Raw genomic sequence first — 16716 nt, forward strand, 5'->3', positions numbered from 1 at the left:
ATCAAGTAGACAGCTTGAAATATCTTGGATGCATCATCAGCAGTGATATGACATGCTGTCAAGAAATAAAAGTAAGGATAGCAATGACGAAGGAAGCCTTCAATAGAAAGAGAAATATTTTCTGTGGATCTGTCAACAATGAACTGAGGGAAAGACTAATGCAATACTTTGTGTGGAGTGTAGTTCTGAATGGTACGGAAACATGGACACTGAGAGCAAGTGAGAAAAAGCGACTGGAGGCTCTGGAACTGTGGTTATGGAGATGAACGGAACGAGTGAAATGGACAGAAAAGAAATGAAACAGTGCTGGAAAGAGTTGGGGGAAAGAGATCAATGCTGGAGATACTCATGAAGAGAAAAAGAAAATGGTTGTGTCACTGGATGAGAAGAAACTGTATCCTAAGGGATCATAGGCGTAGCTACGGGGTGTGCCGGGTGTGCCTAGGCACACCCTAATGGACTGCTTTATCAAAGAGAATTAAAGACAGATATTTCAATAAGAGAGAAAATAAGCGGCAGTTTGTAAGAAGTTGAAAATTTCATTACTTGGTACAAACGTGTGCATTATCGCTGATGAAACTGGTGTCTATAGATTTTCGATTTTTTGATGTCATTGAAGAAAAAAGATATTTACTGCATTCTACTCTGTACTACAGCGCCTTTCTTCTATACCTGTCACAAGCTGCACGTGTGAGAGAGCTTTCTCCAAGATTACCCAAGTTAAAACTAAATTAAGAGCAGCTCAGAAGCAGGATAGATTGGAAGCCCTGCTCTTGCTATTTGTGGAACAGGAAAAGCTTAGTCTATTGATGTAAATGAAGTTATTGATGAGTTTAAGAACATTGTACATTTTGACAGACGCCTCTTGTTAATAGATGACGTGTATTTTGATGTATTTGTTTGCATTTATGAACATTTTGTGTGTGTGTAATTTCTATGCAATTTGATTTTTTCTACTACATATATTCAGAAATTTTCAACACTGTCATTTGGTGAATTTATATTCCTTTACAAACATCAGTGCAGTTAAAGAGCAAAGTGATTGTGTTGCAAATTATGCTATTAAAGAGCTACAAGACCTCATTTTTTCTTTGTGCACACCCAAATATAAAGTTCTAGCTACGCCTATGTAAGGGATGCTATTGGAAGGAATGGCCAAGGGAAAGAAAATTCGGGGAGGAAGAAGATTCCAAATGATTGACGACATCAAAGCGAAGGGCTGGAGATCGAACAGCATGGAGGTTGCAGGGAATGGCGTGCCCCTTGGCAGAAAACAATGAATGAATGAATGCACATGCTCATAGATGTTTGTCTGGTTCTCAGACTCTATTGTAAGACGATGGCCTAGTTCTCTGCAAGGTATAAGTCCTGATTCGAACGCCAGTTTTTTCTGAGAAGGGCTGTTGCCACTTTTACCTGCATCGTTCAAGACATCCAACACGCACTGCGACGACGTTACACTCGCAAGGTCTGCACATCGTATATATAAAAAAAATGGCGCAACACAATAACACAACCAAGCAAAGATAATCGCAATCTCACGTTTTAAAATGTCTAAGGAAACTGAGTTGGCAACATCTCATTTACTCCACGTGGACTTGACACGTACTGTCAGTTCATAAAACGGACGCTATAGGTGGGAAAAGTTTGAGGGGAGGATATGCTGGGGCTCCACATGTACTTGACACATGGTTGTCAAAGGGAAACTGATCTTTCGGAACTTTCTTTGAAGTAAAGAGGCGTTCGAATCAGGACTTGAACTTTACCATCCCCATTTAGCCGTGCCGTGCACAGGATTTTTGAAAGGGGGGGAATTACATGTACTTTTTTATAGTAGTCAGTCCTGATTTGTCATCCATTTCTGCAGTTGACGATTTTCTTTAGGAATAATTAAACAAAGGGGGGTTGTACCCCCACCTCCCCTCGGGCACGCCACTGGTAGAGACGACGCTAGAGGGGGAAAGGGGGCAGACACTCCCAGTCTTCCCATGCAAACAAGAAAATGTACATAAACCAATAGTCCAAAAATGCATTTTTATATGTTGTTGTAGGGGTGTATTAAATGTGACCGGACCCCTAGAAAATATTCACGATCCCCTTTTGTCTTTCTATTTATTTTCTTCTGCACCATAATAAACTTTCTAACTCGAGAGCTCGAAAACTTTGAATGTATTCCTCCCTGCTTAACGTGCCATTTGAGCCTTAAATTTATCTAATTCCTCGTTAGAAACGAGCTTGTGCTCTGCAGATATTTAGATTGAAAATTATAGTCATATCTAAAGGATTTATATCAAATAACATTTGGTACATGCCAAGTAAAATGAACTGAAAGTGGGAGCAGTTTTAGCGAGTAACACGTAGTTCGAAAATATCTCGTTGGGCGGCAATCGTCAGTGAGACCGTCCTGGCATCTGACGGCCGAATCAGGAACTATCAACCCTTTTCTTTACATTATAGGCAGATTCTTGGGAAACATCTCTCTACTGTAATACATGGAAATGGGATAAATATTATGCTTTTTAACGTTTGTAATAGTTATTACCTTCATAATTACGTCTAAGGAAAGGGGGGGGGGGCGAAGTAAGCCCGCCTCCGCCCGCATGCATCCGAGGGTATTCGCTTTTTATCCTGGTGCCTTTAAATAAACCAGGACATTACTTACAACGCCCAAAATTCAACGGAAAAGTCGGTCACATTGGTCTTTTATTACTATACTAATAGTGCAATACATTCAAGCTAAATATCAGTTTTTGGGGATTGAACTGGATCTTTAGATTGTCGGGGTTTGTCCCACATAACAAAAATATTCTACGAAGTGTAGTGGCTGGTCCCAGTCTTAAGAGATAGGCATAATGTAGATAAGCATCCCACTGCATTGTTCTCATCTTGATCCATACGAGGACAGGGCCGGATGCGTATTTCACATATGCACATTGAAATAGAGATTGGGGGCGTGGTTTGTGCATGAATGCACCCTATTGGCTAGCAGACTGTCTCAATCATAATCTATTATATGATAAGAAACTGGCATTTTTTCATTGACAAGGGCGAACACTTTTTGTAAACCACAGACTATACTATACCCCAGCACAAGCAGAACCATCTGGTCGGGGAAGACAACGTACTCGAATAGTAATCTATACTCGGAAAGCGAATAGACTTTCTTTTTGGAAATAATTTTAAAAATGTTGCGTTTGATGAAAATTCTTATACAATTACTAAATATATTGGGTCATTTTCCGGTTTTCGTCAGATGCAAGCAAGAAACATTATGAATTCTTACTTAAAAAATCTATCAAACCCTTGTTTAGCGCCAAAACCTTAATTTTGACTATATAACCGCGCGCCTATTTGTTTTAAAAAGAGTTGTTACAAACCAGATATACAACACAAAATGAAAAGAAAGGAGTTTCAATAAAGAAATGTAGATGGCAGCACAAGGTGATAGAATGTAAATAGATAGTTGGAGGATAAGTATCGATTTAGTGAAAGTCAAGCTGTAATAGAAACATGTAGAAAAGATGAAAGCAATATATTAAAAGTAGATGATAGATGGGAAAGGAAAATATAAGTGGTTTTCAGCTTTCAACAAGTTCAAGACTATAGTCAAATTGTAAGGCACGCCATAGAAATACTGAACAAAATATAAAAAAGTCACTCCAGCCAACCAGAAACTTCTCCATTACAAACCACGTCCCCAATCTCTATTTCAATGTGCACATGTGAAATACGCGGGCCGGATGCTTGAAATCTTCGGTGAACAATAATAGTAACTGTATAATAAGTAACGCTGTGTGTAGGCGTCCGAAATTGGGGCTCCAAATTTCATTCTAAGATTTATTTTCAGGTTAATATAGCAAGAAAAAACTGTTCAGATTTTGAAAAATTCTCGTCTTGTTTTCATCTGGGCCTATTTCAGGAACGGGCCTAATGCTGCAGCATCAATAGCAGCCACCTTAATCCGGCCAGCGAACTCTCTGCTAGGAATTTCCATTTCGAGTACTCTAGATCACAAAATCATAAAACACTGGGGAATAACTGGTTCGACAGAAATGTCGGCAAATTTTCAATGCGGAAAAAAACTAAACTTCACAAAGCTCCCCAAAATAATGCCGACATATACACTGTGCGACAGAAGAAGGGACATTGGCTAAAGGCGATGGGGCGATTTCCCCTGAGACTCACCTCCTAACGAGTTTTTGGGCCCCTCTGAATTTGCTTTTAGCAATTAAAAGAAAATAGAACTACCTTGTCACGCTTGAGCTAAAAATCGAAAATAATCTCTAACACGTAACCGGTATGGACTATGTGTTAAATTTGTCTGTTCTTATTTGAATATGAAAAGGCTTGGACCCCCATTGAAAATATTTGTTGGGAAGTTACATTTTAAATACACACATAAAACAAATTAAATACACACATATTAGTGGTAAAAGTTCATGAATTACCAAGTTTTATTGTTTGTATTGCAATAAAAACAGACTGGCCGGGCAACTGAATTTTCCTACTGGATTCATAACTGGATATCGTCTAACAGGCCAGTCAACAAGGGATGCTTTTGGGGTCCAATAAGTAAAAATATCAGGGAAAGCTGAAAAATATTTTATTATATTCATAAAAGGGTTCTTAACAACATACTAATTTTGCACCCCTCTACCACCTCGGATTTGGCCGCCATCTTGGAAAAATGGCGCCCAAAATCAGTTTTTTGCAAATATCTAGCTTGGAAAGCATTTTAGAGAAAAAGAGAGTATGACAAAAATTAATCTACATAAAATTCCCTACAAAAAATATTCTGTGCATTTTTCTTCTAGGAAGCACCATTATGGCGCTAGAGAATCGAGAATTTTCACCTTTTTTCTGGCTCCATTGTGAAAGGACGAAACTCAAGAAAACGCTTTTGCATGGTAGCTTAAGGCCTTATTTCTTATTAAAATGCCTATTATAAATGTTCTAAGGGCTTTTCTTGAAAATGTATTCTCAAGTGGTAATATACGTTAGTATATTAATTAAAATATAATTTTGTAATATTTAACATAAAACAACTTAATGGGTGTATTTCTGCAAGAATTCTTGTAAGCCAATGTGATAGATCATCAGAATTGACGATAGCTTGCAGATCGATCTTAAAGTAGAGGGGATCAATGCTTAGGCTATGTGAGAGCCTGGTGTTACAAGTACTGACTGCGAGAGGTGCATTTGTAAGTACAGCAACGTCAACACTCAAACAAGCAAAGGGGGCTTGCCACTGTGAAATAAGAGCACCACTAACCATTTGGTTTAAATACTTCCATTGACTGGACAGGCGGGGTGAGGAGATGACATAGGAATCTTCGTACCTGTAGAGCAGTTGAAATTCTCGTCTCCGCTGGTCCTCGCTTCGACGTGGTCCTACCCTGGCCCGGAATAAAACGTACGGAGAAGTGCAACTTCGGGCTCCTATACTCGCGTAGTTCGGTATGCTAAACTATACACACAGAGAACTAAATGCATCATATCGATTGATGCACCATAATGCATCGATTGATGCACTAAAGTGTGTTTTGTAGCTTGTTCGAAGAATCCGATTCGCATTTTGGTGCATTTTTGTATGTCGTGAAAGAAACACCAAAGTGCATTATTTGATTCAAGTGAGGATTTCTCTCAGTCGATATGCACTTTAATGCATCAGCTGATGCGTTTTGATGCACCTTGATACGTTTTGATGCACCAGCATGCATCATCTAAAAAGATGCAGGAAGGTGCATGAACTGATGCATTAAAGTGCATCTCGACTGAAATAAATCCTCACTTGAAATGCACGAAAATGCATCAAATGTGAATCTGATTCTTCGAACAAGCTACAAAACACACTTCAGTGCATCAATCGATATGATGCATTTAGTTCTCTGTGTGTACTTTCCGCTCGTTATTCTCTCCTTATCCTTCTCTAAGGACAAATGGAGCTCACTCGCAATAACTGAATCTCATGTAGAACTTAAAGGAACTAAGAAATATTTAACTGGAATTCGAAATTACGATCGTTAAAACCGTTGACGAGACCGCGTCTCTCGCCAACGGTGATTTTTGTGGATAACGCTGATTTACTCTATTTCATATTCTTCCGGCCTAATGCAGTGTCAGCGGAGTTCTACAACTCCATTGAAGGTCGCTGGTGTGAATTGCTTTTAAGAAGCTCTTTTCCAGCGCTTCAGCGGGACTCCTTTTATGACGCGAATTAGCTTATTGATTTATGACGCCCGGGGTCCTAGGTTCGAGTCACGCCTTCGGCGTTATACGATATAATATATACTCTAAAAGATTCCGACAAACGGGAGCTATATCTACAGTACAGAGGTGGAAGATGAGGGAGTTTTTCCTATTTTAGCCGATCTGCGAGAAGTGAATTAATACTGCATTTCTGAGGGTCCACAGGTTAAATAGCCAGGACTACTATGCCCCTGCTTATTATCGCAGACATCGTCTTATGAGAGGCTATGTTACTGAGAACCCACTCGATCACTTCCAAAATAATAATAGTGGCCTCCCCGATGGCGTAGTGGTAACGTGGTCGCCTTGTAATCAAGTGGTCCCGGGTTCGATACCCCGTGGAGGCACATGGTTCGGATCCCACTTTAAAACTGTAGGTCCAGTCCCGATTAGCCTTCCTGTGCATAAAGTGGACTTAAAACAACAAATAAATCAAATCAATCAACCAAAATAATAATAATAAAACAGTCGTGAAGTTATTTCTGGTGTCCGTTGACTCGTAAATTACTAACTCTCTTGATACTTATTCTAAGTTCACCGACAAGAAAAGAATAGATCGAGCGTTTCTATTTAGTGCTCACTTCAGTGAATTTCGAGTTCAAATTTTGCCATTGTTGACCTACATTTTGTAGAATTTATGAAATTATATAACATTTCAGGAGCGCAAAAGATGTATAAATTTTAAGGGGGGAAGTAGTATCATGACCAGCGAAATCACTAGTTAAACTCTTCGTCAACAGATGGCATTGTACTGCAATTATTTAGATTTCAAGTTTGCTTTAAATTTCTACAATTTGTAAGAGCCTAGTTTGCAAATTTCATGGAGATATCATTAACAGAATATATAAATATTTATTTCCTCTGTTAATGTGTTAGTATAAAGCCAAATATTATTTAAAATAATGAGTTTCTTCAAACTTAATCAACAAATATATCTTTAAAGAATAATAGGATATAACTGCATTAATAAATAAAAGTACATGTACTAAAATAAGTTGAATTTTTGTGACGTGGTAATAGTACCTCGTTCATATAGTGCTTTCCAATTTGTAGGATAAGTTTTGTAGGATTTCGTACCATTTTCATTTCAGAAGTTCTTGCATTAGTGGGACAAATATGTCAAGAAGTTTCTTTGTGGGGTACATCTATCGTTGGTATTTGATACTTTTCCGTAGTTGAAAGAGAAAGAACACATTTTCCTCAAACTATTTTTCATTATTTTGGAGCAAATATGTGCTGAAATTTTTCAAAGTTTCGAATTTACTCTTTTGGACACGATTTCCACATATTCGGAATGTGTTTTTAGAACGTTTGAAAGTACTGATTCACAACTATCTTCGTGCCTCCGCCTAGTAACAGTGGCGCTAGTATCGATTATTTAAATCAAGTGAAGTGAAGTATGTAGTTAGGAGGGCTCTAGTAGTTTCTGGCAAGTATTCCAAAGCATTTCTAATGCAGTTCAGTTTGAGGACAGTTTTATATAGGCGTGCTGCTTTCGTCATAGTTATAATAGTGCGATAGCAATAGCTCGAAATTACAGATTTTTTTTTTTCAAACTTTATCACTAGGGAGAGGAAGTTGATGAAATGTCATCTTTTTTCTGACAACTCGGACACGATGCCCATTAAATATACACAATATTACACTTCGTCTAGAACCCAAAAAAGGTAATTCTAAAGTGCATTTTTTTGCCAATTTTCAGGTTTTAGGTCATTTCCCCCGATTTTCGGCTATTTCCCGTCATTTTTCGCAATATTCGGTGTATTGTTTTGTCATATTTTGTCACTTCTTTCATTTGGTAATATTCATGAGTCTTTTCACCAAGGTGAACATAATATATATATATATCTCGCAGGATTTATTTTTCTTTGCAGTGCCACAGAATCACACCACACTACATCACCAGGCAAAGATGTGGCAAATTAACGCATTTTACACCAATTCATTCATTCATCTATGACTTTTCAAAAATTGTTTTGAAATTATTCGGTTGTTTCCATTGGAAATCCTCGTTGCATATTTTAATTGAATGTGCATGTGGTATCATTTGGTGCTTTAATTTCCTTTTCATTTCAATTTATAACCTGAAACTAACAAATTTAATGGTCATTTTTTGCATTTTTTACGTAATTTTTTCACATTTTTTTAGGACATTCTATAGGTCATGTACCTATTAAGTCATCAACTTCCGCTCCCTATTAATCACAAATTTACCAAAAAAATTAATGTACTTTATCCACTATGAAAAAGTAAAATTACTTACTCAGCTCGCTTCACCACCGCATCACATATTATAAAATTTTCACAGTGTAAATCTGGTTAGCTGTGTAGATGTTTGGCCGTGTCATAGGAGTTAGCTGCGGGGATGTTTTGCGAAAAGTTATTATGCTGACCGCGGGGCCAACTCACGGCTGACCTCCTTTTTGCTACATCGTTCCATCTGTCCACCAATCGTTTTCGAGGATGTGTGCCTCGATGAGTGTCAGCAACCTCAGTTGCGAAGTAAAAGGTGTAGGGGTAACATCGCTCTCCCGTTACAACGTTGCCAAGCGTACGTCTGTTTGTGTCAGTCGCTTTTATTGGCGCTGATCAACTCTCTCTCCCCCCCGTTTTACAGTACGTTTGGCAACATGCCGTGTATCCGTCACTAATTTGTTTCGTCCCGTCATTTGATAGCATGGGATTAGCGAAAAGTGGTAGAAATGCGAAGCAAAATATACCAATACATCAATGCATTCTACATGCAGAAAACAAAATGCATCATATCGATTGATGCACCAGAATGCATCGATTGATGTACTAAAGTGTGTTTTATGGCTTCTTCAAAGGATCAGATTCACATTTGGGTGAATTTTTGTATGTCGTGAAAGAAACACCAAAGTGCATCATTTGATTCAAGTGAGGATTTATTTCAGTCGAGATGCACTTCAATGCATCAAAACGCATCAAGGTGCATCAAAACGAATTTCCATTCCATTCTATTTCCCTACTTCTATGCCCCTATGAGCGACCTAAGACCAAGGATTGTACAGATTTTAAAAGTTATAATTGAATTGTTACTATTTATTTTTTCGGGTTCGATTCCGGAGTGAGTGATCGAAGGTCGCAATTTTTCCGTCCTTGTCCCAAAATAAAGCGGCTCTGGGGCTCATCCAGCCTTAAATCAATGGGTACACACAGAGAACTAAATGCATCATATCGATTGATGCACTAAAGTGTGTTTTGTAGCTTCTTCAAAGAATCAGATTCACATGTGGGTGCATTTTTGTAAGTCGTGAAAGAAACACCAAAGTGCATCATTTGATTCAAGTGAGGATATCTTTCAGTCGAGATGCACTTTAATGCATCACTTGTTGCACATTCCTGCATCTTTTTGGATGATGCACTTAAACATTTTGTCTGAGCTACAGGCTTTATGTGCATCCAAAAATGCACTTTGGTGTTTCTTTCACGACTTACAAAAATGCATCCACATGTGAATCTGATTCTTTGAAGAAGCCACCAAACACACTTGAGTACAGCAATCGATGCATTCTTTTGCATCAATCGATATGCTGCATTTAGTTCTCTGAGTGTACCTCTAAATGTCGCAGCGCCATGGGCGGGTGAACGACATTATGTCTTGTTGACACTCATCCAGGCATACACAACCCCGAAGACCACATTGGTGGACAGATGAAGCTAAATAGGTCACCCGCCAGTTGGACTTGCGATCAGTATAAAATGATAAAAAAAAGTTTAGTGCGGAGACTATAAAGTAAGAGACAGATTTTCTTGCTGCTATTAATACTTCGAAAGGTGTGAGACTTTTCGGCAGGTGATAACTGAATATTGTATGTCTATGTGGGGCGATAATCTATTTCGACGTCTTCGCAGGCGATCCGTATCTCCTCTTAATTAATTAACAATTTATTGTCAATGTTGGGGGTCTCGAGGAAGAAACCACGTTAATCTGACCATGGTACTATGGAATTTACTATCTAACTCTCTAGCCTTCTTAAACCCGAAGGCTTATGGCTGCAGCAACACAAGCCTACCATCTGTCCCTATCCTGGGCAAGATCAACCCAACCTTTTCCATGCTTACCAATTTCCTTTAGGTCTGTCCCTCCATCTTCGTCTTGGCCTTCCTACTGGTCTCTTACCATCAGGTCTCCCAACAAGAATCCTGTAAACTCTTCTTTCCTCTCCCATTCGTACCACATGACTTGAACAAATGTCTTCTAGACTTATTCGAATAATATCTGGACATGAATACAAATTATGTAGTTCTAAATTATGTAACCTTCTCCACTCACCTGTCTCCTCGTCGCTTTTAGGTTAAAATATTTTTCTAGGGATGTTATTTTCAAATACATTTAATTTACGTGTATTTATGTGCTACGGAACACCTGTTGAAATTATTATTTTTTAAAAATCTGCATTCTCCGGAACGACTGAAGCTAGAGAGCTCCCTCTAGGATCATTAGATATGAATTGTTTGCTTCCAGGTTGCACCAAAGTCTTATAAATGTAACGTGTTTGGTAATTTCTGCAGAGTATACAAGATAGCAATTTAATACTTTCGCTGTCATGAATAAGTTTCATTATTATTATTATTTTTTATTATAACCAACTGTATAAACTTATCGAAGGACGAAATGTGGCGAGGTGGCACCCTGGCCCAGCTCGTTAAGTGGTGGACTTTTAATTTCGCCCTCAAAATTCGCGGGCCCCGAATTCCAGCCCGGGTGTTCTGTGTGTGTCCCCCTTCAACAGTTTAATCTAATCATCACTGATCACTAACCCTCATTGTTAGAATTTAGCCAAAAATTGCAGAAAAGTGACGTGAAATACGTGTATGAAAAGTGGCAATAAGAATATGTCGTCGCAATATACAATGTTACAATTTCAATTAGCACACGTTAGATTGCAGGTTGGATAAATTTAACGAAATACGATCCTGACCTGAGTTTTAGTAATGAGTTTCGCCTACGGTTTACATTTTTATATAATGTTTCCTTAGTAATGTAGTACATACTGTGAAAAAGTTAATTAAATTTGTAATAATAATAAAGAAATAATCCATTGCTGATTCTCATATATAGTTATCTACGTTTGCACAATAAATAAATCTAGTCGGAAGATTCCGTTTGCGCCGGCTTGGGAGCCGATAGCCTTTAGTGGGGACTTTCGAAATCACCACTAAAGTTCACGGGTCCAAGTCCCGCCCCGGGTGTGGGTCTTTGTTGCGAGTGTCCCTTCACCAAACTCATCTAATCATCACTCATCCCCATCGTCGCGTTAGCCAAACGTACAAGGCATGCGACGCAAAATAACAAAAATACAAAGCATTCTCTTTGGATAGTTATTCCTTCATTACTATTACTATATCTCTATTACCTCGATACAATCCCGTAATCCATAATTAACTGAAAGGTCTGTAACCTTTTACGGAACCAAGTGCAATGTTTTAATACACGAAATCAAACTCTAAATTCAGTATAAAACATTTTTACTTTACAAACATAACTATATTATCTCCATTTTCCTAACACTGACATATTTTCAAAGTACATAGGCTTAATCTTAATAAACCATGTATCAACAAGGTATCTTCTGTCATAGTTCATATGGTTATTATTAGTACGAGTTCGTATTTCTTTGTATTTATCACTATTGAATTAATCATATACTTGTTCAAAGTAAGCTCAGTATGATTATCCCTGACATATTTTGAAGAAGTCTACATACTTGATAATGTACTGGCGAGAAAGTTCTTTTGAAATACCTTTGTGCTTTAGTTTACAAAGTACAATATATTGATGTTCATTAAATTTTCCCATAGATATAACAGTTTCAAACAATTACAAACACACAATGCAACATCCATCCATGTTATTTTCACGACATACATATTCGTTTCTTCAACACTTTTATGAAATCATATGTTACATACATAGTAAATATGTGTAGTATTAGGAAAGAAACATCAGTCTTTGAGTAACAATGATTTTTTCACACTTTGATCTTTGACCATATTGTCTTAATTAGTATTAAAATAATTCTGCACAAAAAGAATACTGTTCTTTGCGTGATACTAGAGCCAAATAAATATTAACAAGTTGTGTGTCAGACAGTATATGTTTATGTAAATTTTCTATTGCACATGTTTCATCAAAATACAGGAAACACACAAGGGCACATGCATCTGGGGAAGTTATGAAATAGCTATTTATAAAATAACATCAGTTTAAGTACATTAAAATATTTCATTATTATCTACACAGTGGGTATTAGTAGAACTCTCTAGCACCATATTATTAATTCTCACATGTCGAAAAAGAATATTTTTGTATATAGAACATGATTACAACAAGCTTTAACTCTGTTTTGTGTTAGCATTTTATTTTCAACTAGTGTAAATGAAAGTGCATTATCATGAGCAAATCAGAAGGGTCAATATCGAATAAGGTAAAAGTATTGTGTGAGTCAGTATTGAATGTGCTGTAGCGTTTTCCAATCTGTCACTTCTTGTTTTGTTGATACCCTACTCCCATTCCATAAAGAACCTCACGATGGATTCCATTTAGTTTTAGAAGTAGAGAGACAGGGCATGAAAATGCTTACAATTGTAATATTAGTGACTTGGCGTCTATTGTCAGTGGAATTGGGCAGGAATGATACAGTCTAGCTTAGCCTGGAAATGGGCAGGAGGCAATTCTGAATTTCACAGTGGTTATTTGTGTAGTCACCGTTAAGAAGAAAGGACCCCGGGGAAAACAGGCGAGTTGAAACCATGATTGACAGTATCAAATAGCAAGTTTGCAAATATGTAGGGCATCAAAAGAATTTATGCGGACTTAACAGTCTGATTAGTCAACTATTTAAGCAGTGGAAAACAATTCAGTAATGAAAATTAGAGAAATATCGAGCACCACTACAAGATGGCAGCACTGGTAGAGTATAAGAAATACAATTTTATTTTATTTTACAAGGGCACTCGCGTGGGGAGAGAGCAATTGTTAATACAGATTTTTTAAACTCAGACTGCTCATGAGTGGTTTTATTCTATGGCCAAACCGTAAAGCAAAAGCTAGTAATGCGTTTACGTAACTCATAGCCCTACAAGCAATTTTGTTTGACTTATTCTGTACCTAGACGCCACCCTCTTAGGAGCCCCTAATACTTTCAATCAACCTCTCTATCCTATTCATCCTTGTTTCCACTAGAGCTTTTAAGGCCTCTAGTTCGTTCCTGATTTCCTGGCCTTCTGTTCTCTCTCCTTTCTTAGCTAGGATGTTCTGTGCCGAGCGAACTATATCCGCGTGCATCAAGCATCGTCCACATCCCTTGCAAGTCTTGCAACAGGACGGGGCTATTCTGCCGTTCTGATTAACGTAGACGCCGATTTGGTCATTGGGTATTGTATCCGGGAAGAGAAGCGTGCTCTTACTGAACGTAATTCTTTGGACCCAGGTCTTTATCCAGCCCCACTGCACGACTGACTTGCATAGAGAGCAGAAGGAGCAATCTCGTCTCTGGCAAGAGTGACAGTTGTCAAGAGGCTTAAAGGGATCCCCAAGCAACATGCATTCAATATAGGAGACCAGTTCTACTCTCGATATGTAACTGACAAGTTCAGCCTTGTCCTGGATCGCCTGAGTGTCGCTGACAGCTAAGCCATTCAGAAGGTTCATCAGAACAATAGCGATGAGGAACAGGAATAGGATGAAGATTAGATGACTCGTGATGCAGTAGGAGTCGAATGGGATGGTCCCAAGGTCGAATTCACCGGTCAACATGACCGACGTTTTGAACAGAGCCGTGAAAGGAGTCAAGAACAAGTTCTCATCGCACTCGTCTCCTTCGCATTGGTGGAACAGAATGTAGAAGCTCAAGGCAAAGGCAATTATGAGGATGGAGTACCAAAGCAAGAATATGGCGAAGTTCAGGCTCACTGTTGTGAGCATTGTTATGTATGTTGAGAGTTGGGGGTGACGACCTATAAGGAGAACAAGCTCTGTCCACACCAAAAGAACTGCCACGGCTGCAAAGTGCTGCTTCGTGTACTGGCCTGTGCAACTAAACAGGATGACACACGTGGAGACAATAAGGACAACCTCCATTAGGTTTTCGAAATTCAAAAGATACAGCCTTGGTGAAACAGCAAATTGGAAAATTTCTTTGGCTGTGAACAATGCTAGGAAGACCGTTGCAAGAATCCAGCAGCAATTAATTTTTGCCATTCCCTGCTCTGTTTCCTCTGTGGGAGCAGCTTCAATATCCAGCTTATCGGTTAGCGTTGAGTTGCTATTGTTGCTGCCAAATTCGGACAAAATGTATCCCGTAAGGAATAAGGTGAAGAAGCAGTAGAAAAGGAGATTTCCGTAGAAGAAGAGCCTGATTTTGTGCCACTTAAGGAAGAGGAAGCTTGAAAAGATTGGATGTTTGAGTAAGTGCTTGTGCTCTTTCGACCTACCTATGTAAAGGAGCGGTTTGGTTTCCGGTGCAAGCACGAATGTCGGCTTCTTCTGATCTTTGAGGAAGGCTTCTGTGTTTTCAGAGTTCGAAATGTTGGTAGCGTCGTTTGGAGGTCGGAGAAAGTCGTACTTGAATGTTACCTGGTAATTCTGCTCATGGGCCGATTCCTTGTTCGTGTTAAAGCAGTCGTCTAAGAAGGTCTCCAATATCTTAGGATCGATGTTTGTCACTGCTGGGTCGTTAAATATGTTTTTGACTCCTATGTAAGCTCCGTTCTTTAGCAGAGTCATTATCATCTCCTCGTCCCTATTCTTCGCGGCGTAATGAAGCGGGGTGTTGCCAATTGCGTCCATGGCGTTGATGTCGAGCTTGCTTCTGTAATTTTCATTGTCCAAGAGAAGATGTAGGCATTTCCTGTAATCTACCTTTTCCTTGTTGATTATTGTCTTGGATTCCATCTTTGTCACCTTGTGCAATACTGTTTCTTTTCTGTCGTCGCTATCAACGACTGATAGGTCTGTCTTCTCCTCTTTCAGGAAAAGCGTAAGGATTTCAAAGTATCCATGGTAAGCTGCAAGCAGCATGGGGCTCCAGCTGTTGGAGCTGCAGATAGCATTGGGGCTGGCGTCCATGTTCAGTAGCGTCGACACGAAGTTTGCTTTTCCATTGTCGCAAGCGTATTGTAGCAGTGTGTATTTCCCGTCGCTACCATTTAGGCTTAGGCGATCATCCACTGCCCTCCTGACGAGCGGAACGAACTTGACGTAATCTCCCTTGTACAAACAGTGGAACAGCGAGGTCTTGAGGTCGGTTTCGGGAGCACCAGAGTCCGTTGCCGTCAGCTCTAGGTTCAGTTCCTTGAGCAGCTCGGGAAACTTCTGCTCAATGTAATCCCTGGCCGATTTCTCGTTGACCTTGTAGTCGATGTTTGCGTTGTGTTCGAGTAAGATCTTCACTGCGCTTTTACCTCCTCGAAGTGCCGCTAGGTGCGCCGCGGTAGTTCCCCCTCTGTCCATCTTGTTGACTTCAACTTGCCCGTGGTTCAAGAGGATCCGCAGACACTGGTCGAACCTGTCGACGGGATCTTCCTTCTCGGTTTCGTCCGCTGAGGCCTTCTTCACCCAAGCTGCAGCGGACCGCTCAGCCAGCACGTGCAGAGCGGTGCGTCCGAAGTCGTTCACGGCGTTGGCATCGGCCTTGTACTCCAGAAGCAGCTCCAGGACTTTCGGGTGACCACCCTCCGCGGCGAAGTGAATCGGAGCTCGCTTCCGGAAGGCGTTGAACTTGTTCGGGTCGGCGTCGTGTTGAAGGAGCACAGAGACGAATTCGTCCAGCCCGTCCGCGCATGCTAGATCGAGGCAGGTCCTGTAGTGCGGGTTGTCGTAGTACTTGTTGACGTCAACAGAGGCGTCCGAGTCGCCCTCGCTGATGATGCTGACGAATCCTTTGAGGTTCCGCTGCTGGAGGGCGTCCATCAGGTCCTCATACGGATCGTTGGAGCAGAGACTTGCAGAGTGGCACAGATGTGCATCCGCCATGCTTCAGTCTGGCCTGAAATGACAAGAACATCTCAGTGTTAACTATACATTCTCTATATCAATTTCGTAATAAGTGAGGCATACGTTCTAAATGAGATAATTTCAAGACGGAGAACTCTTTCGAGAGGAAAGTGTGGACTTCTACAGCACGGCATCGCTGCAGTTGTGAATCGGAATGTCGAAAATGGATGACTTTGCAGGATGACATCAGCATCTGCAACTGAGTACATGCCCAATGACATCACGTCCGTGCACACCTGCTACTTGACACCTTCTTTAAGGGTTTTTGAAGTCCACACGTCCTCAACAGCTCCCCAAATGTCCACAAAATCACCTAAAATTTTTCACAAGGGATTCATTTACGGTCTCTAAATTTACTTTTACACCCCCTAAGTATATACTTACCCTCAGATGGGAAAGTTATGGAAAAATTATAAACCACTGCTGGGAATATACAGGGTAAGTAA

The 16716-nt window shown here is 39.7% G+C and overlaps 1 protein-coding gene across 3 annotated transcripts in view; it reads right to left on the reverse strand.

Annotated features, from left to right (window-relative positions):
* Positions 1–11731: 11731 nt before the first annotated feature.
* The window catches only part of LOC145996138 (transient receptor potential cation channel protein painless-like), a 44990-nt gene continuing 40005 nt past the window's right edge, over positions 11732–16716 (reverse strand). For all 3 annotated transcript variants that reach the window (XM_083132469.1, XM_083132467.1, XM_083132470.1), the window contains exon 2: positions 11732–16262. In XM_083132469.1, the coding sequence (XP_082988595.1) occupies positions 13400–16249 (2850 nt within the window). In that variant the 5' untranslated portion in view covers positions 16250–16262 and the 3' untranslated portion in view covers positions 11732–13399. The remainder of the gene's footprint in view (positions 16263–16716) is intronic.

Source organism: Lepisma saccharinum, chromosome 12 (genome assembly GCF_977018435.1).
Source record: "Lepisma saccharinum chromosome 12, izLepSacc3.1, whole genome shotgun sequence".
NCBI lineage: Eukaryota > Metazoa > Arthropoda > Insecta > Zygentoma > Lepismatidae > Lepisma > Lepisma saccharinum.